We start from the raw sequence: 16,290 nt of genomic DNA on the forward strand, positions 1-16,290 counted from the left end.
TGTCCCTGTCTGTGGCAGAGGGGTTGACACCACTGGCACAGGCACAAACTGCAGTGCATGAGTGGCCACACCCCAGTGCACACACACACACACACACAGCCCAGGGCACACTCACATCACTCACAGTCCTCCACACATTCATTCACAGTCACTCTCACATTGCAAGGTGCACACACACACACATTCACATATTCACTCACGCTCACTCACATTCTCACACACTCATTCACACTCACATTCATTCATTCATGTGCACACTCACTTACATGCTCACACTCACATTCATGCACACACACCCACTCACACACTCTCACATCCATTCACTCTCACATTAACTGACATGCTCACACTCATCCATTCTCACTCATTCACTCACATTCATTCACTCTCACATCCATCCATTCACACATTTACACGCTCACACTCATCCGTTCTCACTCATTCACTCACATTCATTCACTCATTCACTCACACCCATTCACACATTTACACGCTCACACTCCTCCGTTCTCACTCATTCACTCTCGCTCACTCCCATTCACACATTTACACACTCACACTCATCCGTTCTCACTCACTCACTCACGTTCATTCACTCATTCACTCACACCCATTCACACATTTACACGCTCACACTCATCCGTTCTCACTCATTCACTCACGTTCATTCACTCATTCACTCACACCCATTCACACATTTACACGCTCACACTCCTCCGTTCTCACTCATTCACTCACACCCATTCACACATTTACACGCTCACACTCATCCGTTCTCACTCATTCACTCACACCCATTCACACATTTACACGCTCACACTCATCCGTTCTCACTCATTCACTCACACCCATTCACACATTTACACGCTCACACTTCATTCACTCACACCCATTCACACATTTACACGTTCACACTCATCCGTTCTCACTCATTCACTCACACCCATTCACACATTTACACGCTCACACTCATCCGTTCTCACTCATTCACTCACGTTCATTCACTCACACCCATTCACACATTTACACGCTCACACTCATCCGTTCTCACTCATTCACTCACGTTCATTCACACATTTACACGCTCACACTTCATTCACTCACACCCATTCACACATTTACACGTTCACACTCATCCGTTCTCACTCATTCACTCACACCCATTCACACATTTACACGTTCACACTCATCCGTTCTCACTCATTCACTCACACCCATTCACACATTTACACGCTCACACTCATCCGTTCTCACTCATTCACTCACACCCATTCACACATTTACACGCTCACACTCATCCGTTCTCACTCATTCACTCACACCGATTCACACATTTACACGCTCACACTCCTCCGTTCTCACTCATTCACTCACACCCATTCACACATTTACACGCTCACACTTCATTCACTCACACCCATTCACACATTTACACGTTCACACTCATCCGTTCTCACTCATTCACTCACACCCATTCACACATTTACACGCTCACACTCATCCGTTCTCACTCATTCACTCACACCCATTCACACATTTACACGCTCACACTCATCCGTTCTCACTCATTCACTCACACCCATTCACACATTTACACGTTCACACTCATCCGTTCTCACTCATTCACTCACACCCATTCACACATTTACACGCTCACACTCATCCGTTCTCACTCATTCACTCACACCCATTCACACATTTACACGCTCACACTCATCCGTTCTCACTCATTCACTCACACCCATTCACACGCTCACACTCATCCGTTCTCACTCATTCACTCACACCCATTCACACATTTACACGCTCACACTCATCCGTTCTCACTCATTCACTCACACCCATTCACACGCTCACACTCATCTGTTCTCACTCATTCACTCACACCCATTCACACATTTACACGCTCACACTCATCTGTTCTCACTCATTCACTCACACCCATTCACACATTTACACGCTCACACTCATCCGTTCTCACTCATTCACTCCCGTTCATTCACACATTTACACGCTCACACTCCTCCGTTCTCACTCATTCACTCACACCCATTCACACATTTACACGCTCACACTCCTCCGTTCTCACTCATTCACTCACACCCATTCACACATTTACACGCTCACACTCATCCGTTCTCACTCATTCACTCACACCCATTCACACGCTCACACTCATCCGTTCTCACTCATTCACTCACACCCATTCACACATTTACACGCTCACACTCATCCGTTCTCACTCATTCACTCACACCCATTCACACGCTCACACTCATCTGTTCTCACTCATTCACTCACACCCATTCACACATTTACACGCTCACACTCATCCGTTCTCACTCATTCACTCACACCCATTCACACATTTACACGCTCACACTCATCCGTTCTCACTCATTCACTCCCGTTCATTCACACATTTACACGCTCACACTCCTCCGTTCTCACTCATTCACTCACACCCATTCACACATTTACACGCTCACACTCCTCCGTTCTCACTCATTCACTCACACCCATTCACACATTTACACGCTCACACTCATCCGTTCTCACTCATTCACTCACACCCATTCACACATTTACACGTTCACACTCATCCGTTCTCACTCATTCACTCACACCCATTCACACATTTACACGCTCACACTCCTCCGTTCTCACTCATTCACTCACACCCATTCACACATTTACACGCTCACACTCATCCGTTCTCACTCATTCACTCACACCCATTCACACATTTACACGTTCACACTCATCCGTTCTCACTCATTCACTCACACCCATTCACACATTTACACGCTCACACTCATCCGTTCTCACTCATTCACTCACACCCATTCACACATTTACACGCTCACACTCCTCCGTTCTCACTCATTCACTCCCGTTCATTCATTCGCGGTCTCTGGCCCCGCCCTCTCAGGCCCCGCCCTCTCAGGCCCCGCCCTTCGCAGCCCCGCCCCCTGGGTGCCCGCGCATGCGCGGCGGCGGCGCGGCGGGCCATGGTGGCCGGCGGGGCCATGGTGGCCGGCGGGCGGGCGCGGAAGCTGGTGCGGCGCTACCGGCTGGCGGCCGCCACGGCCCTCGCCATCCTCCTGCTCCAGGGGCTCGTCCTTTGGAGCTCCGCCGGCCTCGACGAGGAGGGCCCGGCCGAGGTGCGCCGCGGGAGGGAGGGGGGGCGGCCCGGGGCCTGCCGGGGGGACGGGAAGGGGAGGGGGCGCGGGGCGTTCCTGAAGGACGGCGATAAAGGGGCTGGGGGCGCCGTCAGGGGGCTGAGGACGACGCGGGAGACAGGGGAGGTCTGAGGGGCTCGAGGTGGACTGAGGGCCTGGGGGGTCATGGGAGGGCGGTGGGTGCTGGGAGGGGCTTTTGAGGGGGAGCCCTTGAGAGGAGCCGTGCCCTGGGGGACGGGAGTGTCCTCTTGCTCAGGAGCTGGGGAGGGGACAAAGGGGGCGGGCTCTGGGGGGTTGGCAAGGCCCAGACCCAGGATGGGGTTCCTGGGGTGGGGGGTCCTGCAGCCTCAGGCTGCTGGAGATGTTGGCAGTGGGATGGGCAGTGGGATGTCGCCTGGGGGGCCTCTGGCTGCAGCAGTGCAGGGTCACAGCACCTGAGAAGGGGAGCTTGTGGCCCTGGGGGGTCTGTTTGGGGTCTGGCATGGAGTGGGGAGTACGGGGGGTTTGATGGGGGTCTTGCACTTCTCTGTGGTTTGGGAGATGTTATGGGAAACTGGGGTCAGGGACACTCAAAGCAGAAAACTTGGAATTCAGAGAGCTGGGAGGTTTGTGTCAGCTCCTGTGTAGCTGTTCTGGTGAGGGGTATCCCTGTGAAGTGGAAGAGTACAAGGACCTTTTGGAGTCGCTGATGCCTTTGTAGCAGAGCACCCTGCTAAGGCCAAATGCATCACTTCTTTCTTGTGAGCGTGGGGAAACTGAGGCATGGTCTGGTGAAGGAGTTTGCCCAAGGTCAGACACAGAGCTGGTATCAAAGAGGACCCAGGCTGCTGAAGCACGTTGCTGCCACCTTCAAACAAAGCTCACACTGGGTTGTTAATTTGGATTTGTTTGTTTGTTGGGAACTGCCCCGACTGTGTCCAGGTTGGCTGTGTCTGGGTGGACCAGTGGCTGAAGCCTCCTGGTGCCTCCCTGGTGTGGAGGGTGATCCCATGGTTAGCAGGTCTAGAAAGCTTTCCTTGAGAGCAAAGAGGTGAGAAGGGGAACAGGGCAGTGTCTTGCAGTGGGGAGGGTCTCTAAAGTGACACCACTCACTCAGCAGGTGAATTCCCAGCCTCAGGCCTCCTGGGCCACAGGGAATGGCCATGAGCACCCTCATGTACTGCCATTCACCCATCACCAACACAGAACCAGGGAATGAATGTGGCAAGGAGAGGATCTGGATGCACTGGAAGCGTGAGAGCAGACTGATCTGGTGCCAAGGAGTGCCCAACTGCTCCTTCCCCTGTTCTATGACCTTGATCAAATTACTTCACCTGTCCCAGCTTCTCCTTCCCTCTGCACCATCCTGCACTGCTTGTCTGCTGTTTTCTGCTCCTGCCCTTCATGGTCTCCTGGGTTGGCTCATTCTGCCTCGGTCCTTGCCTGGTTTCCCCATGTCTCATCCCAAAAATGAGCTGGGCAGCTGAACAGGTTTGGCCGTGGCTCCCGTTTCCTGGAGAGGGGTTGGTTCACCACCAGCAGTCCTGGGAATTGACAAGCCTCATTGGAGAAGACAAGAACCATTCTTAACTTCACAGACAGCCTAAACCCATTAGCAAGCTGGGAAAAGTCCAATTAACCTTTATTTCCTATAAATTGTGAAGCTCTTGGTTTCTGTGCCCTCCTGCAGCTTCTGATTTTGGCCAGACCTAGAGGAGACACCATTCCCCTAAGGGCATTTCTGGTAAAGCCAGAGGAACAGTCCCGGGAGAGTCTCACCTTGCAGGCTTGGAAGTTTGGGATTCCTTAATTGCCAAAGTAAATGGCTCCTTCCCATTAATGCACACAGCTCGTCCCCACCATGAATGGGATGTGACTGGCTGTGGAGAAAGAAAGAGACACTCCAGTCCTGGAAGTGCTGTGGAGCTGGCTGTGCCTCTTGGATCCATCAGTTCTCTTCCCAAGCTTTATTTTGGGGTCCTGCAGGCTCCCTGTATTCACCAAGCAGATGCTTTATGGGGTGTGGACCAGGAGTATCTGGATCTGTCTCCATCCACCCGAGTCAACACTGAGTCTCCTACCTCCTGGAAACCAAATTAATCTTGTTCCACCGGGATCAAACAACACAATCCCTGTCCAGACTGATGGATGAGAGAGGAAATTCCCGTTCCTGCTGCAGACTGCATGAGTGTCTCCCCATACAAGCAGAGCCCGAGGGACCAGAGTGATCCTGCCTCTGTCACTTGTGACACCGACAGCTCCTGAGTGAGCACATGAGCTTCCTGAAGCTCTTAGTCCATGGTGGAGCTGGCACCAGGAAAACCCAAACCACAAAGTTTCCTTGTGGGTGGAGAAGAGGATCTGTCACTGCAGTGTTTTAGCCACTTGGTCTCCTGTCTTTGTCTTTCCAGGCAGGAGGTGGCACCTCTCTGGGGCCTATGTGTTGGTGTCCTCTGTGTGCTATGGCCACCAGAGAAGCTTCCTGTGAAGTTTCTTTTCTTCCAGAGAAGAGATTCCTTGATAGTTACTTTTCCTGCCAAAGAGCTTGTTTTTAGGGGACTTACTCCAGCTATTTTTACTTGGGATTCCTCTGATGACTTTGGATCATTTTGGTGCTGGCTTTGCCTGATGAGTGCTGGGATGTGGCAGACACCAGAGTGAGACAGCCAGAGAGGGAATCCTGCAGAGCACCAGGTGCTGTTAGCTCTGCTCCTCCCAGTGGCACAGTGGAACCTGTGCTGGGGATGGGGTGCAGGGGGATACCTGAGCCACGGCTCTGTGTCACTCTGGGGTGGCAGTGTCGCTTTGGGGGAGGCAGAACAGGACAAGTCTCTGCAGTAACAAGCACCAGGACAAGAGGAAATGGCCTCAAGTTGTACCAGGGGAGGTTTAGGTTGGATATTAGCAACGATTTCTTCACCAAAAGGGCTGTCAAGCCCTTGAACAGGCTGGGTGACGAAGTGGTGGAGTCACAGTCTCTGGAGGTATCTAAACAATGTACAGATGTGGCACCTGGGGACATGGTTTAGGGGTGGCCTTGACAGGGGTTTAACAGTTGGGTGATCTTAGCGAGTCTTTCTAACCTGAATGATTCTGGGACTCTAAGCAAGCTCTGGCTGGTGCCTGGAGTCATCTGTGTGTGTCAGAAGAAGGGGATGGGGAGCCTCACTGACTGTCCCGCACAGGTCTTAAATACAGCAGAACCATGTGGCCGGAGCCGTTCCCTGCCAGGCCGGGGTGGAGGGATCACTCTGCTGTGGTGCAGTAATTAGAAACCCTCGAGTTCCTTGGCTGGCAGCTCCGGAAGGGCTGGCGATGCTTCTAACAACTTCCCTGCTGGGAAAGGCAGCTAGGCATGCTCCTGAGCTGGGAACAGGGCTCCTTCCAGCGGGGTGAGCAGGACTGTAACCACGGGTGGGCATCGAATGGGGGGTGTCCCGAGAGTCAGGTGTGTTGGGGAGTGCAGGATGTGAGTGTGGATCAGTGAGTCTCTGGAGTAGGAACGGGGCTGAGCCCATGGAAGAGACTCTCTCCTCACTTGTGGCCTCCCGGCTGCCCTCTCCTGTGGTGCTCTGTGGGGAAAACAGGTCTATAGCTCTGGAACAGATGGTCCTGCGTGGTGACTAATGAAGGGTTCACTGCCTGTCTCGGGCTGCCCGTGACGCCTGTCTGGGTGGAAGCAGACTTGGCTGATCCCTGCTGAACCAGCCCCTCGGGATTTAAGCAGTGGTTTGGCCGTAGTTTGCAGGCTGTGCCAGCACAACATGGGTAGTTTGGGGACTCTGGAATGGACAGATCACCAAATGCTTTCCAGCCTTTTCATTGTGTGCTTTCTCCTGGCTGTGACCTTCCCAGCAGCTACACCCTCAGGGGAGTCTTGTGCCAGGGGCTAGTTCAGTCCTGCTGTCCTTGTGAGGCATCTGTCCATCCGTGTGAGATGCCGCTGCTCAGGAATACCCCTGGCTGTTCTTACAGTTCCCCGTGGTGCCTGGCACAGCTGCTGGGCAGTCAGGGTTTGGGGGTGCTGTGAGAGAGCCCTGGGAGGCTGGGCTGGAGCAGGCAGCTGCCTGCTGTTATCCAGGAGTGCCTGCGGTGGGCTGGGGCACATGGCCCCAACATCACGGGTACCACTCACTGGGAAAGTTCTTTCCCACGAGTGTGGCATCCAAACTTCCCAGCTCCCTGCTCTCCCCAAGGCTTGACTGTCTCTCCCGGTCAGCCAGCCTGGCAGAAGTAACGAAGCGTAATTAATTGCTCCCTTTACACATCCGCTTGGGTTTGTGACTGGATTTCTAGGGAAGGTGGTGATGGCAGTGCCTGCCCCAGCCCAGCACAGGGAGCCAGGGTCCAGGGAAGGGAGCATGGGCAGGGCCTTGGTCTATTCCTGTGCAGCCCAGAGAACACAGCTGTGGCTACCTGGGATTCTGGCTGTGCTGGGCTTGGGCTCACAGCATGGTCATGGCAGGGAAGAGCTGGTCCAATTGCCTCCTGGTGAAAAAACCATCACCAGCCAGTACAGCCCAGTGCTCATCTCCAGTGTCAGGAGTGTCCCTGGGTGGGCAGGACCTCGGAGGGTGGTTGGTGCAGACACAACCCACTGTGTCCAATTAGTCTCCAGCGAGCCCAACCACAGAGAGTGAGACTGTCTGGGTGTCCCCATGATGGGGGCATAGGCAGGGGGCTGCTGTCAGGTCTTAGCCTGGGGTTTTAGGTGGCGAAAGTGCTGTGTAATGTCCTTTGCTGCACAGTGGTTGCTCCTGGAGCACCTGCCATGCTGCAGCACTGAGCTCTGTGGGGATGGGAACAGGGATGCTCTGAGGAGTGTGCTGACAGAGCTGGGGGAAGCAGGCCCGAGTTAACGCTGTCTGTCCTCTCTTCTGCATCCACATGGACATGCAACAGGAGCGGCAGAAAAAAGCGGGGTTTCCCGAGAGCAGCGACGGCTCCAAGGACTCGGACAGCTCTGCCGGGCGCCGGAGCAGCGCCAGCCGGAAGCACGGCCGATGGCGGGGCCGGCCGGACAGCCCCGGGGCCATGGTGTCCAAGGTGGTGAGAGCCGTCACGGCCAGGCACAAACCGGGATGGAGGCTGCCGGCCGCGCCGGACTCCTCCAGCCGCAGGAACCTGACGGAGCTGCGCAGGGAGGCCCAGCTGGCCATCTTCCAGCAGGGTGACACGGGCAGCGTGGAGGGGGCTCCCCAGCCCACCGAGAACAGCTTCACTCCCAAGTGTGAAATCACGGGCAAAGACGCCCTGTCGGCGCTGGCCCGGGCCAGCAGCAAACAGTGCCAACAGGAGATCGCCAACGTGGTGTGTCTGCACCGGGCTGGTAGCCTTATGCCCCAGTCCGTGCCTCGCCACTGCCAGCTCTCCGGTGAGTCCTGCTGGGGTGCTCCTGGTCACCCTGGGCATCGGGAATATCCCAGGCAGGCTCGTAGGCCACCTTCCTTATGTCACCAAACTGTCCCACCTGGCAAACAGCGGCCTCAATCTGTCACTGATTCCCAGATTACCACTGCCTCTGTAATCCAATCAAAGCTGTGCCAGCCTTCTTGAGCTGGGTTGTTCATCCCAGCCTGCAATTCTGCAGGGGTCAGAGCCAGGCCCAGCTGCATCTTCTGTTTTGAGGCACCAGAGGAGGACACCCCCTTTCCCAAAACCACCCATCAGTGTAACACAAGGGGCTGCATGTGCCACCATGCCCAGCACTGCAGCCAGTTAGGGGTTTGCCCGAGGCTGAGTGCTTCCCTGCTGTCCCCTGCCTTGCTCAGGAGCTCCAGGTAGTAGATACCAAGGCTGGGGGTGGCTGACACCCCTCTCCCTCCCCATGCAGGCAAGGTCAGCCCTGTGATCCAGTGGGACGAAAGCCGGCTGCAGCAGGGGCCCCCCAGCAAGCCTGTGCGCATTGCCTACATGCTGGTGGTGCATGGCAGGGCCATCCGCCAGCTGAAGCGGCTCATCAAGGCTGTGTACCATCAGCAGCACTTCTTCTACATCCATGTCGACAAGGTGTGTGGCAGGGGTGAGGGAGTGGGTGCTAACAGTGCTCCGTCGGTCCCTGGTCTGGGAGAGGGAGCAGGGCTGGGGCGCGGGTGGTGAGTGAGGAAAGTGGCCAGATAGGGTTAGTCCTCGCTGCTGTGGAGCTGTGACCCTCCCGCCGCTATTTCTGCAACCCCACGGAAGCAGGATCTATCCCCCCTGCCCTGTTTGCTGCTTCCCTCACTGTGGAGGCTGCTGCAAGGGCTGACTCCGGGCAAGGAAAGCAGGGCCCTGGGAGGAGGAGCTCCTTGCTGAGAGCGAGCCATGTTCCCTGGCAGCGCTCCAACTACCTCCATCGCGAGGCCGTGGAGCTGGCCCGGCACTACCCCAACATCCGTGTGACCCCCTGGCGCATGGTGACCATCTGGGGCGGTGCCAGCCTGCTGAAGATGTACCTGCGCAGCATGAAGGACCTGCTGGAACTGTCCGAGTGGCCCTGGGACTTCTTCATCAACCTGAGTGCCACTGACTACCCCACGAGGTGAGGGCCTTGCTGGGGCAGGGGAGGGTGCTGGAAGTGTTGAGGCTGTGTGATGCTGCAGCAGCCTTGGGAGGGGCAGGGAGGAGCGGGGAGCTGAGGGAGATGGTGTTAGAGATTGCACAAGTGTTGGTGATGATGTTCCAGGGCCAGGCTGGACCCATGTGTGCAGAGCAGCCCAGCCAGTACCTTGGAGGCTGTTTTTTCCTGCGATCTGGGTGTTGCAGAAGATGCATGTGAGGTGCCAGACAGCAGAGGACACACAGTGTCTGTGTCTGCCCAGTGATGGGACAAGGGTTTGAGTCAGCAGCTTGGGGCTCCTTGTGTCTAATGGCTCTGGCAGAATGAATGTTTACCCGGCTCCTTCACCCCAGGGGCATTAATGATTCCTAATTTGCATCTCAGGACCAATGATGAACTGGTGATGTTCCTGTCCAAATACCGAGATAAGAACTTCTTGAAGTCACATGGCCGAGACAACGCCAGGTAATCTCAGCTAGAGGCAGAGCTGAACTGGAGGAACAGAAAACGAGGGATTTCAGAAAAGAACTGAAACAGCTGCGGCAGGGAGGGGAGGTTCTGCATCTGCACTTAGCAAAGTGGTTGACACTCCTAACTCCTCATATCCCCATGTCCAGGTTTATCAAGAAGCAGGGCCTGGACCGCTTGTTCCACGAGTGTGACTCCCACATGTGGCGGCTGGGCGAACGCCACATCCCCGAGGGCATCGTGGTGGATGGGGGCTCTGACTGGTTCTCGCTGACACGCAGCTTTGTGGAATATGTGGTCTATTCTGAGGACCAGCTGGTGTCCCACCTGCGCCAGTTCTACACCTACACACTCCTGCCAGCTGAGGTGGGTGCTGGCTGTGGGCCACGGGACAGATTTTCTTCCCACTGTGCTTAACATCTCTGTCCCACTTCATCCCTGCTCTGGGTAGCTGAAAAGGGTGTTGCTGGTTCTGCTCAGGCAGTTTTGTGCCTCCCCTTTTCCAAACTCAGGTGTGAAAGAGGGAAGAGAGGAGCAGACAGGTCAGACAGCCCAGCTTTAGGTCCAGTCACCCTCTGGGCCAGATAAGGACTGGAGCAAGCCTGGTCCCTTAAGTGTTGCCCTGTGCTGGGAACGGAGTTAAGTTTCTGATCTGGAGCAGTTGAGATCTGTCCTTCTGCTCTGTGTGTGGAGATCTCCATTAACCACCTGTCCTCCATCCCACTGGGTGTCCTGTCCCTTTTCTGCCTTGTGCAGTCCTTCTTCCACACCGTCCTGGAGAACAGCCACGCCTGCGAGACGCTGGTCGATAACAACCTCCGAGTGACCAACTGGAACCGGAAGCTGGGCTGTAAGTGCCAATATAAACACATAGTCGACTGGTGCGGGTGCTCCCCAAATGACTTCAAACCCCAGGACTTCCTTCGGCTACAGGTGAAAAAGATCCTCCTTTCTCTTCCTGCTCTCTCCCCTCCTCCTTGTCCTCTCCTCTCCGAGCTGCCCTGTGGGTACCCTGGGCAGCAGTGCCAGCTGCTGTATATGTCCCCACAAGAGACTGGAGCAGGGTCAGGTCTCCCAGTGGGGCTCAGTGTAGACGTGCCTGTAAACAGGCAGTGGGATTATCCAGACTATCCTGCCCTGCAGCCAGGCTTCTGCTTGCAGCATTGCTCCTATTCCCAGACGTTCTCTCCTGTTTTCCTGCTCTTTCCCTTCAAACCTATCACTTGGGGCAAATACCTTTTTAGTAAAACCATTTCAGAGTGCTGTTTCTTTGGCAGGTCAAAATGCCTCGTGACAAAACGTCTCCCATGCTCTCAGTGCATGGAGGGGTGGACTGAACACAGGAGGTTTGGGGGAGATAGAGCCAGCCCTGAAAAGTGTAGTTGTGGCAGGATTTTCCAGCAGTCCCAGGATTGCAGAGCTCAAGGCCCTGTTCCTGCAGGCTGTACCACATGGCCAGGGCTAATGCAGGGCTCAGCAGTGGCTCTGGTGGGTGGGAGCCCATCAGAATAGAGATTGCAGCAAAGGAGCTGGATGACACATGGCTGCTTCTGGGCACAGAAAGGGGGAGGTGGTGGGAGAGATGGGGACCCATCTGCGTTCCAGTAACTGTTGGTGTGCTCCCACTGATCCTGTCATAGAGGATCCCACATTCAGGCTGGCTGTGCTGTGCTGCTCCTTAGTCTGTGCCCTCAAAGTGGGCAGGAGTGGGAGGGCAGAGTGGGTGCAGCCAACATTGTTAGAAACGCCTGTGCTTTTCCAGCAACTCTCCAGACCCACCTTCTTCGCCCGCAAGTTTGAGTCGACGGTGAATCAGGAGGTGCTGGAGATCCTGGACACGCACCTCTACGGCAGCTACCCCGCAAACACCCCGGCCCTCAAGGCCTACTGGGAGAACGTCTACGACCGTGTCGATGGGCTCAGTGGTCTCAGCGATGTCACCCTCACCTTCTACACAGCCTTCTCCAGGCTGGGGCTCCACAAAGCCGCATCCATGCCAGCAGCCAAGGCTGACAAGCTGTGCAGGTAGGGTATTTGCCATGGTCTCAACCAAATGGTGGCCTTTATCTTGTGCTGGGAGGGTGCTGATGCTCAGATGTGCAACCTCTCTGTCTATCTCTCCAGATTTGAGCCTCGAGGCTTCCCCTCCAGTGTGCACTTATATTTCTATGACGACCGTTTCCAGGGTTACCTGGTCATGCAGGAAGTGCAGAATTTGGCAACTGGGCAGGCAGAATCCTTGGAGGTGTGGATGATGCCCCAGGGAGCTCTGAAGCTGTCAGGTCATGGAGGGCAGGCAAACCGCTTGCAAAACCTTGAGGTAAATGGGGCGCTTTCCTCCCTGGCTTTCCTGCACCGTGCTGCCGTTCCTCCTCTCCCCCACCTGCATGCCATGAGGACAGAGGGACACAGTGCTGGACCCAGGACACCCCAGTGCTGCTGTGTCTGAGAACAGACCTTTGTCTGGGAGTTTTGTTTATTTGTGAGGAGCTGATCATTGGAGAACAGGCCTTCAGGGGATCTTTCAGAGGCAGCTGAGGCTGTGGTGCCCAGCGCCTGCAGCTGCAGGAGGCCCTGCACAGCTGAATTAGTGCTGGCATGTGATCTATGGAGGGTGGAGTGTCCATTGCTTTGGACACCAAAGTTTATGTGTTCTCTTCGTCCGGGGAGGTGAAACACAAAACCTCAGTTGATATTGTCTCCTTCCCCAGTGTCCCACTGCTTGTGCCTTCTGTCCCATCAGGTGGGCACAGAGTGGGACCCCAAGGAAAGACTCTTCCGCAATTTTGGAGGCTTGATGGGGCCTTTTGATGAGCCAGTGGCCATGCAGAAGTGGTCACGGGGCCCCAACCTGACGGCCACAGTGGTGTGGATTGACCCCACCTACGTCATTGCCGCCTCCTACGACATCACGGTGGATGCTGAGGCAGAGTTCACCCAGTACAAGCCCCCTCTCAACCACCCCCTGCGCCCTGGCATCTGGACCATCCGCCTCCTCCAGTTCTGGGAGCCTCTGGGGGAGAACCAGTTCTTGGTGGTGCCCCAGACCTTCAACCGCAAGCAGCCTCTCAGGAAAGGTGAGGATGCTCTGGAGTTTGGGGCTGGATGGGAGGGTGTCCCTGTGGGCAGTCCGAAGTGCTTCCCCCTGTGCTGGCCCCTTGGGCTGCAGCTGATGACCAGACTGGAGCCATTTTTCCACTGATGTCCCCTTGCCCATGTGAATCCTTACACTGGGCTGTCCCCTGGGCAGCTGTGGAGAGCCCATTGGCAGGTCAGTCAGCTCCTTTCTGCAGCAGCGTCCTTTTCCTTGTGCTGGAGGGGAGCTGGGGTTGCAAAGGGATGAGGTGCTGTTCCCCAGCTGGAGTTGGGGATAGGACCTGCAGGGTGCCAGAATGTTGCTGCGCTGCTCATCCCTGTCTCTCTTTTCTCTCCCTGTCCTGCCCAGACGACAGCAACTGGCTGCATGGTGGCCCCCCCCGCAACGAGTACATGGACCAGAACTTCCAGGGGCTGGGGGGGATCCTCAGCCTGCCACGCTCCGAGGCGGCAGAGGAGGATGCGGTGCGGAAGGCGTGGCTGACGGGCAAGGAGCTGGAGGACTGGGCGGACGCTGCCATTGGCACCTTCTGGTCCGCAGCGAATGTCTGTGTCAGCAGCCCCTCCGCCTGTGCTTCCCTGGAGACCTGCAGGAAAACCTCCTGGAGCTCCCTCTCCCCGGACCCCAAATCGGAACTGGGGCCCGTCAAACCCGATGGGCGGCTGAGGTAGCAGGAGCAGCCGGAGGGCGGCCTTGGGAGCAAGGAGCATCCTCCATTTCTGGTGTGGGGGGTGTCTCTGGACCACATCATCCTGTGCCATTTGCACCGTAGTCACTCGAAGAGAAAACGGGAACCTCCAGGCAGGGGAAAACCTTCTCCTGTGGAGTATTTTTGGCAGAGGGAGAGGCACGAGGTGGGTCTTGCCCATCTCTGCAGGAATGAGCCCTTGCTGGCCAGGGAGAGCGTGCTGGAGTGCCCATCCCTGTGAGGGCACGGCCGGCACCAGGCAAGAGCTGTGTGTTTGTTACTCCAGGCCTTGGAGGCTCAGGAAAGGGTGATGTGGGAGGGAGGGATGGCTGGTGGGTGGGCAGGCTCTGGACCAGCTCAGCATCCTGCCCAGCCCTGGGCTAGAACTTGGCAGGATGGGCCCTTGTTGCTGGCTGCTGCCCCGGTGGGCTGATGAGGGACTGGGGATAGGCAGAAGCAGAATGGGTCAAAACCTGCTGTGTGCACAGAGCTGCTGCTGGCCCAGGGCTTGCATCTCATCCCTTCACCCCAGCCCTTTAGTTTGTATTTTTATAAATATATATATAGAAATATATATGATGCAAAGTGCAATAGAGACGAGACCCCGCATTGGCCGGGAAGTCCTTGTGTCTCCATCTCCCCTCAGACTGTAACATACCTTGTTCTCTTGGGTGTCCTGATGCTACAGGACAGGGTGCTGGGTCGTTTACATGTTTTTTTTATTTTTATTATCATTATTAATTATTGTTTTGCTGTTTGCCCATTTCCTGTTGGGGGCTGCTGGGGACCTGTAGCCTGCTGGCCTTGGGGCAGCATTGCCCCCAGGTTGTGGGTGTAGCTGCCCGACTATGCCAAATGTCTGGAGCCCTGGTGTGTTGTGTGACAGCGAGCAGGGAGTGCTCAGTGTGTGGTTCAAGTCCAACAAGCTGTGCTGTAGACCCTGCCACTTCTGTCTCCAGTTAAGCAAAAGGACTCCCTGATCCCCTGCCAAAATATCATCCACGGGGCCGACTTCCTGCTGTGGATGAGCCATGTGTGGAGGGCTGCCCTGTGCCACAGCTCCTTGGCCCGACCTTTTCTTTTCTCCCACGTCGGCAGAAGCTCTCGGGACCTGCTGCGCTTCCCTGGCCAAAAATCAAAGAGGTGAGAGAAGGTCTGGCCACCTCCATCCGGTCTCTGCTGTTTCTGCTTCCCACTGCTCCAGAGGGAAGAGGCGCCACCTCCTCTTGGGAAGGGTTGCAGTGGAGCATCCCCCTTCCCTGCAGTCCCCCCAGGATGTCCTTGGGGTCTGCCTCCAACATTCTCTCTAAAACTGATGCTGTCTGGAGAAGTCTGGGTTTGGTTTCACCCTAGGAAGACACTTCACAGCTGGGGACAATCTGGAGCCCATCTGACCCAACCCTCTGCTCAAGGCAGGGTCTCAGGAGCTGGTGGGGTTTTGCTGTCTCCATGGATCTGTGCCATCCTAACTCTTCTCCCATGTCCCAGCTCTCTCCACCTGGCAGGTCTGACACTCCCAGTCTCCAAATTTAAGGATGCGGGTGTTGCAAGATGTGTACTGTAAAAGGGAGGGGGCTGAGACCTCTGTGTGCGAGGGCAGGTACCTGCTGGCCCTCAGCCGTGCCGTCCTGCACCCACTCCTGCCTGGGGTGCTCCGGGGCTGTGGAGGAATGTGGGGGGAGGGGGCCACACAGGGGAGGACGCCAAAACTCTGTGTCAGAAGCATTATGTAAAGTTGTCTTAAATATGCAACATCACAAATACATCTATATCTCTACAGTGTGGTGTGTCGATTTTTTGTGGTGTTCTGGAAGGGGTGAAGGGTGGGGGAAGCTTGGCTGTCCCCGGCGAGGGTGTAAATCCCTCCTGGGCACCGGGGCAGGGCCTGTGAGGGTGTTGGGGCAGGGTCACCTTCCTCAGATGGGTGATGTGTGACCCAAAATCAAGCTCGGGGGTTTCAAAGCCTGGGGCTGGAGAGTGAGAGCTCGGGAACGACCCGGAGCCGCGGGCTGAGTCCGGTTACACCGTAGCAGCGGGTGCCCTGAAGGTACCCGGGTACTGAGCGTTGACATGGCCCCTAATTAAGGTGTTAATCAGCTAATGAGCGGGCACCTCCCGCTGCCTGCGGGGCCAGGAGCCTCCCGCGGCACAGCCCAGCTTTCCCTCCGCAGGAACGGGGCAGCGCTGGGCTTGTCCCGTGCCCGCCGATCCCGGCAGTGACACGCGGCCTGGCTGCCGCTCGGCCGGGACCGCGGGGCGCCGGTAACCCCGGCAGGAGGCCGCGGATGAGCCGGGCTGGCCCTGACGTGTGTCCGAAGGGGGAGCCCCGGGAGCCCCG

General features: G+C 56.1%; 1 protein-coding gene across 1 annotated transcript; it reads left to right on the plus strand.

Moving 5' to 3' along the window:
- Positions 1 to 2,984: 2,984 nt before the first annotated feature.
- XYLT2 (xylosyltransferase 2) lies at positions 2,985 to 15,731 on the plus strand. The gene is made up of 11 exons (XM_039562401.1): positions 2,985 to 3,164; positions 8,064 to 8,535; positions 8,995 to 9,170; positions 9,479 to 9,681; positions 10,084 to 10,164; positions 10,317 to 10,533; positions 10,924 to 11,100; positions 11,930 to 12,192; positions 12,292 to 12,487; positions 12,911 to 13,244; positions 13,613 to 15,731. The coding sequence occupies exons 1-11, from the start codon at positions 3,012 to 3,014 to the stop codon at positions 13,933 to 13,935; spliced, it is 2,595 nt and encodes an 864-aa protein (XP_039418335.1). The 5' UTR covers positions 2,985 to 3,011; the 3' UTR covers positions 13,936 to 15,731.
- Positions 15,732 to 16,290: the final 559 nt, after the last annotated feature.

Source organism: Corvus cornix, chromosome 18 (genome assembly GCF_000738735.6).
Source record: "Corvus cornix cornix isolate S_Up_H32 chromosome 18, ASM73873v5, whole genome shotgun sequence".
Taxonomy (NCBI): domain Eukaryota; kingdom Metazoa; phylum Chordata; class Aves; order Passeriformes; family Corvidae; genus Corvus; species Corvus cornix.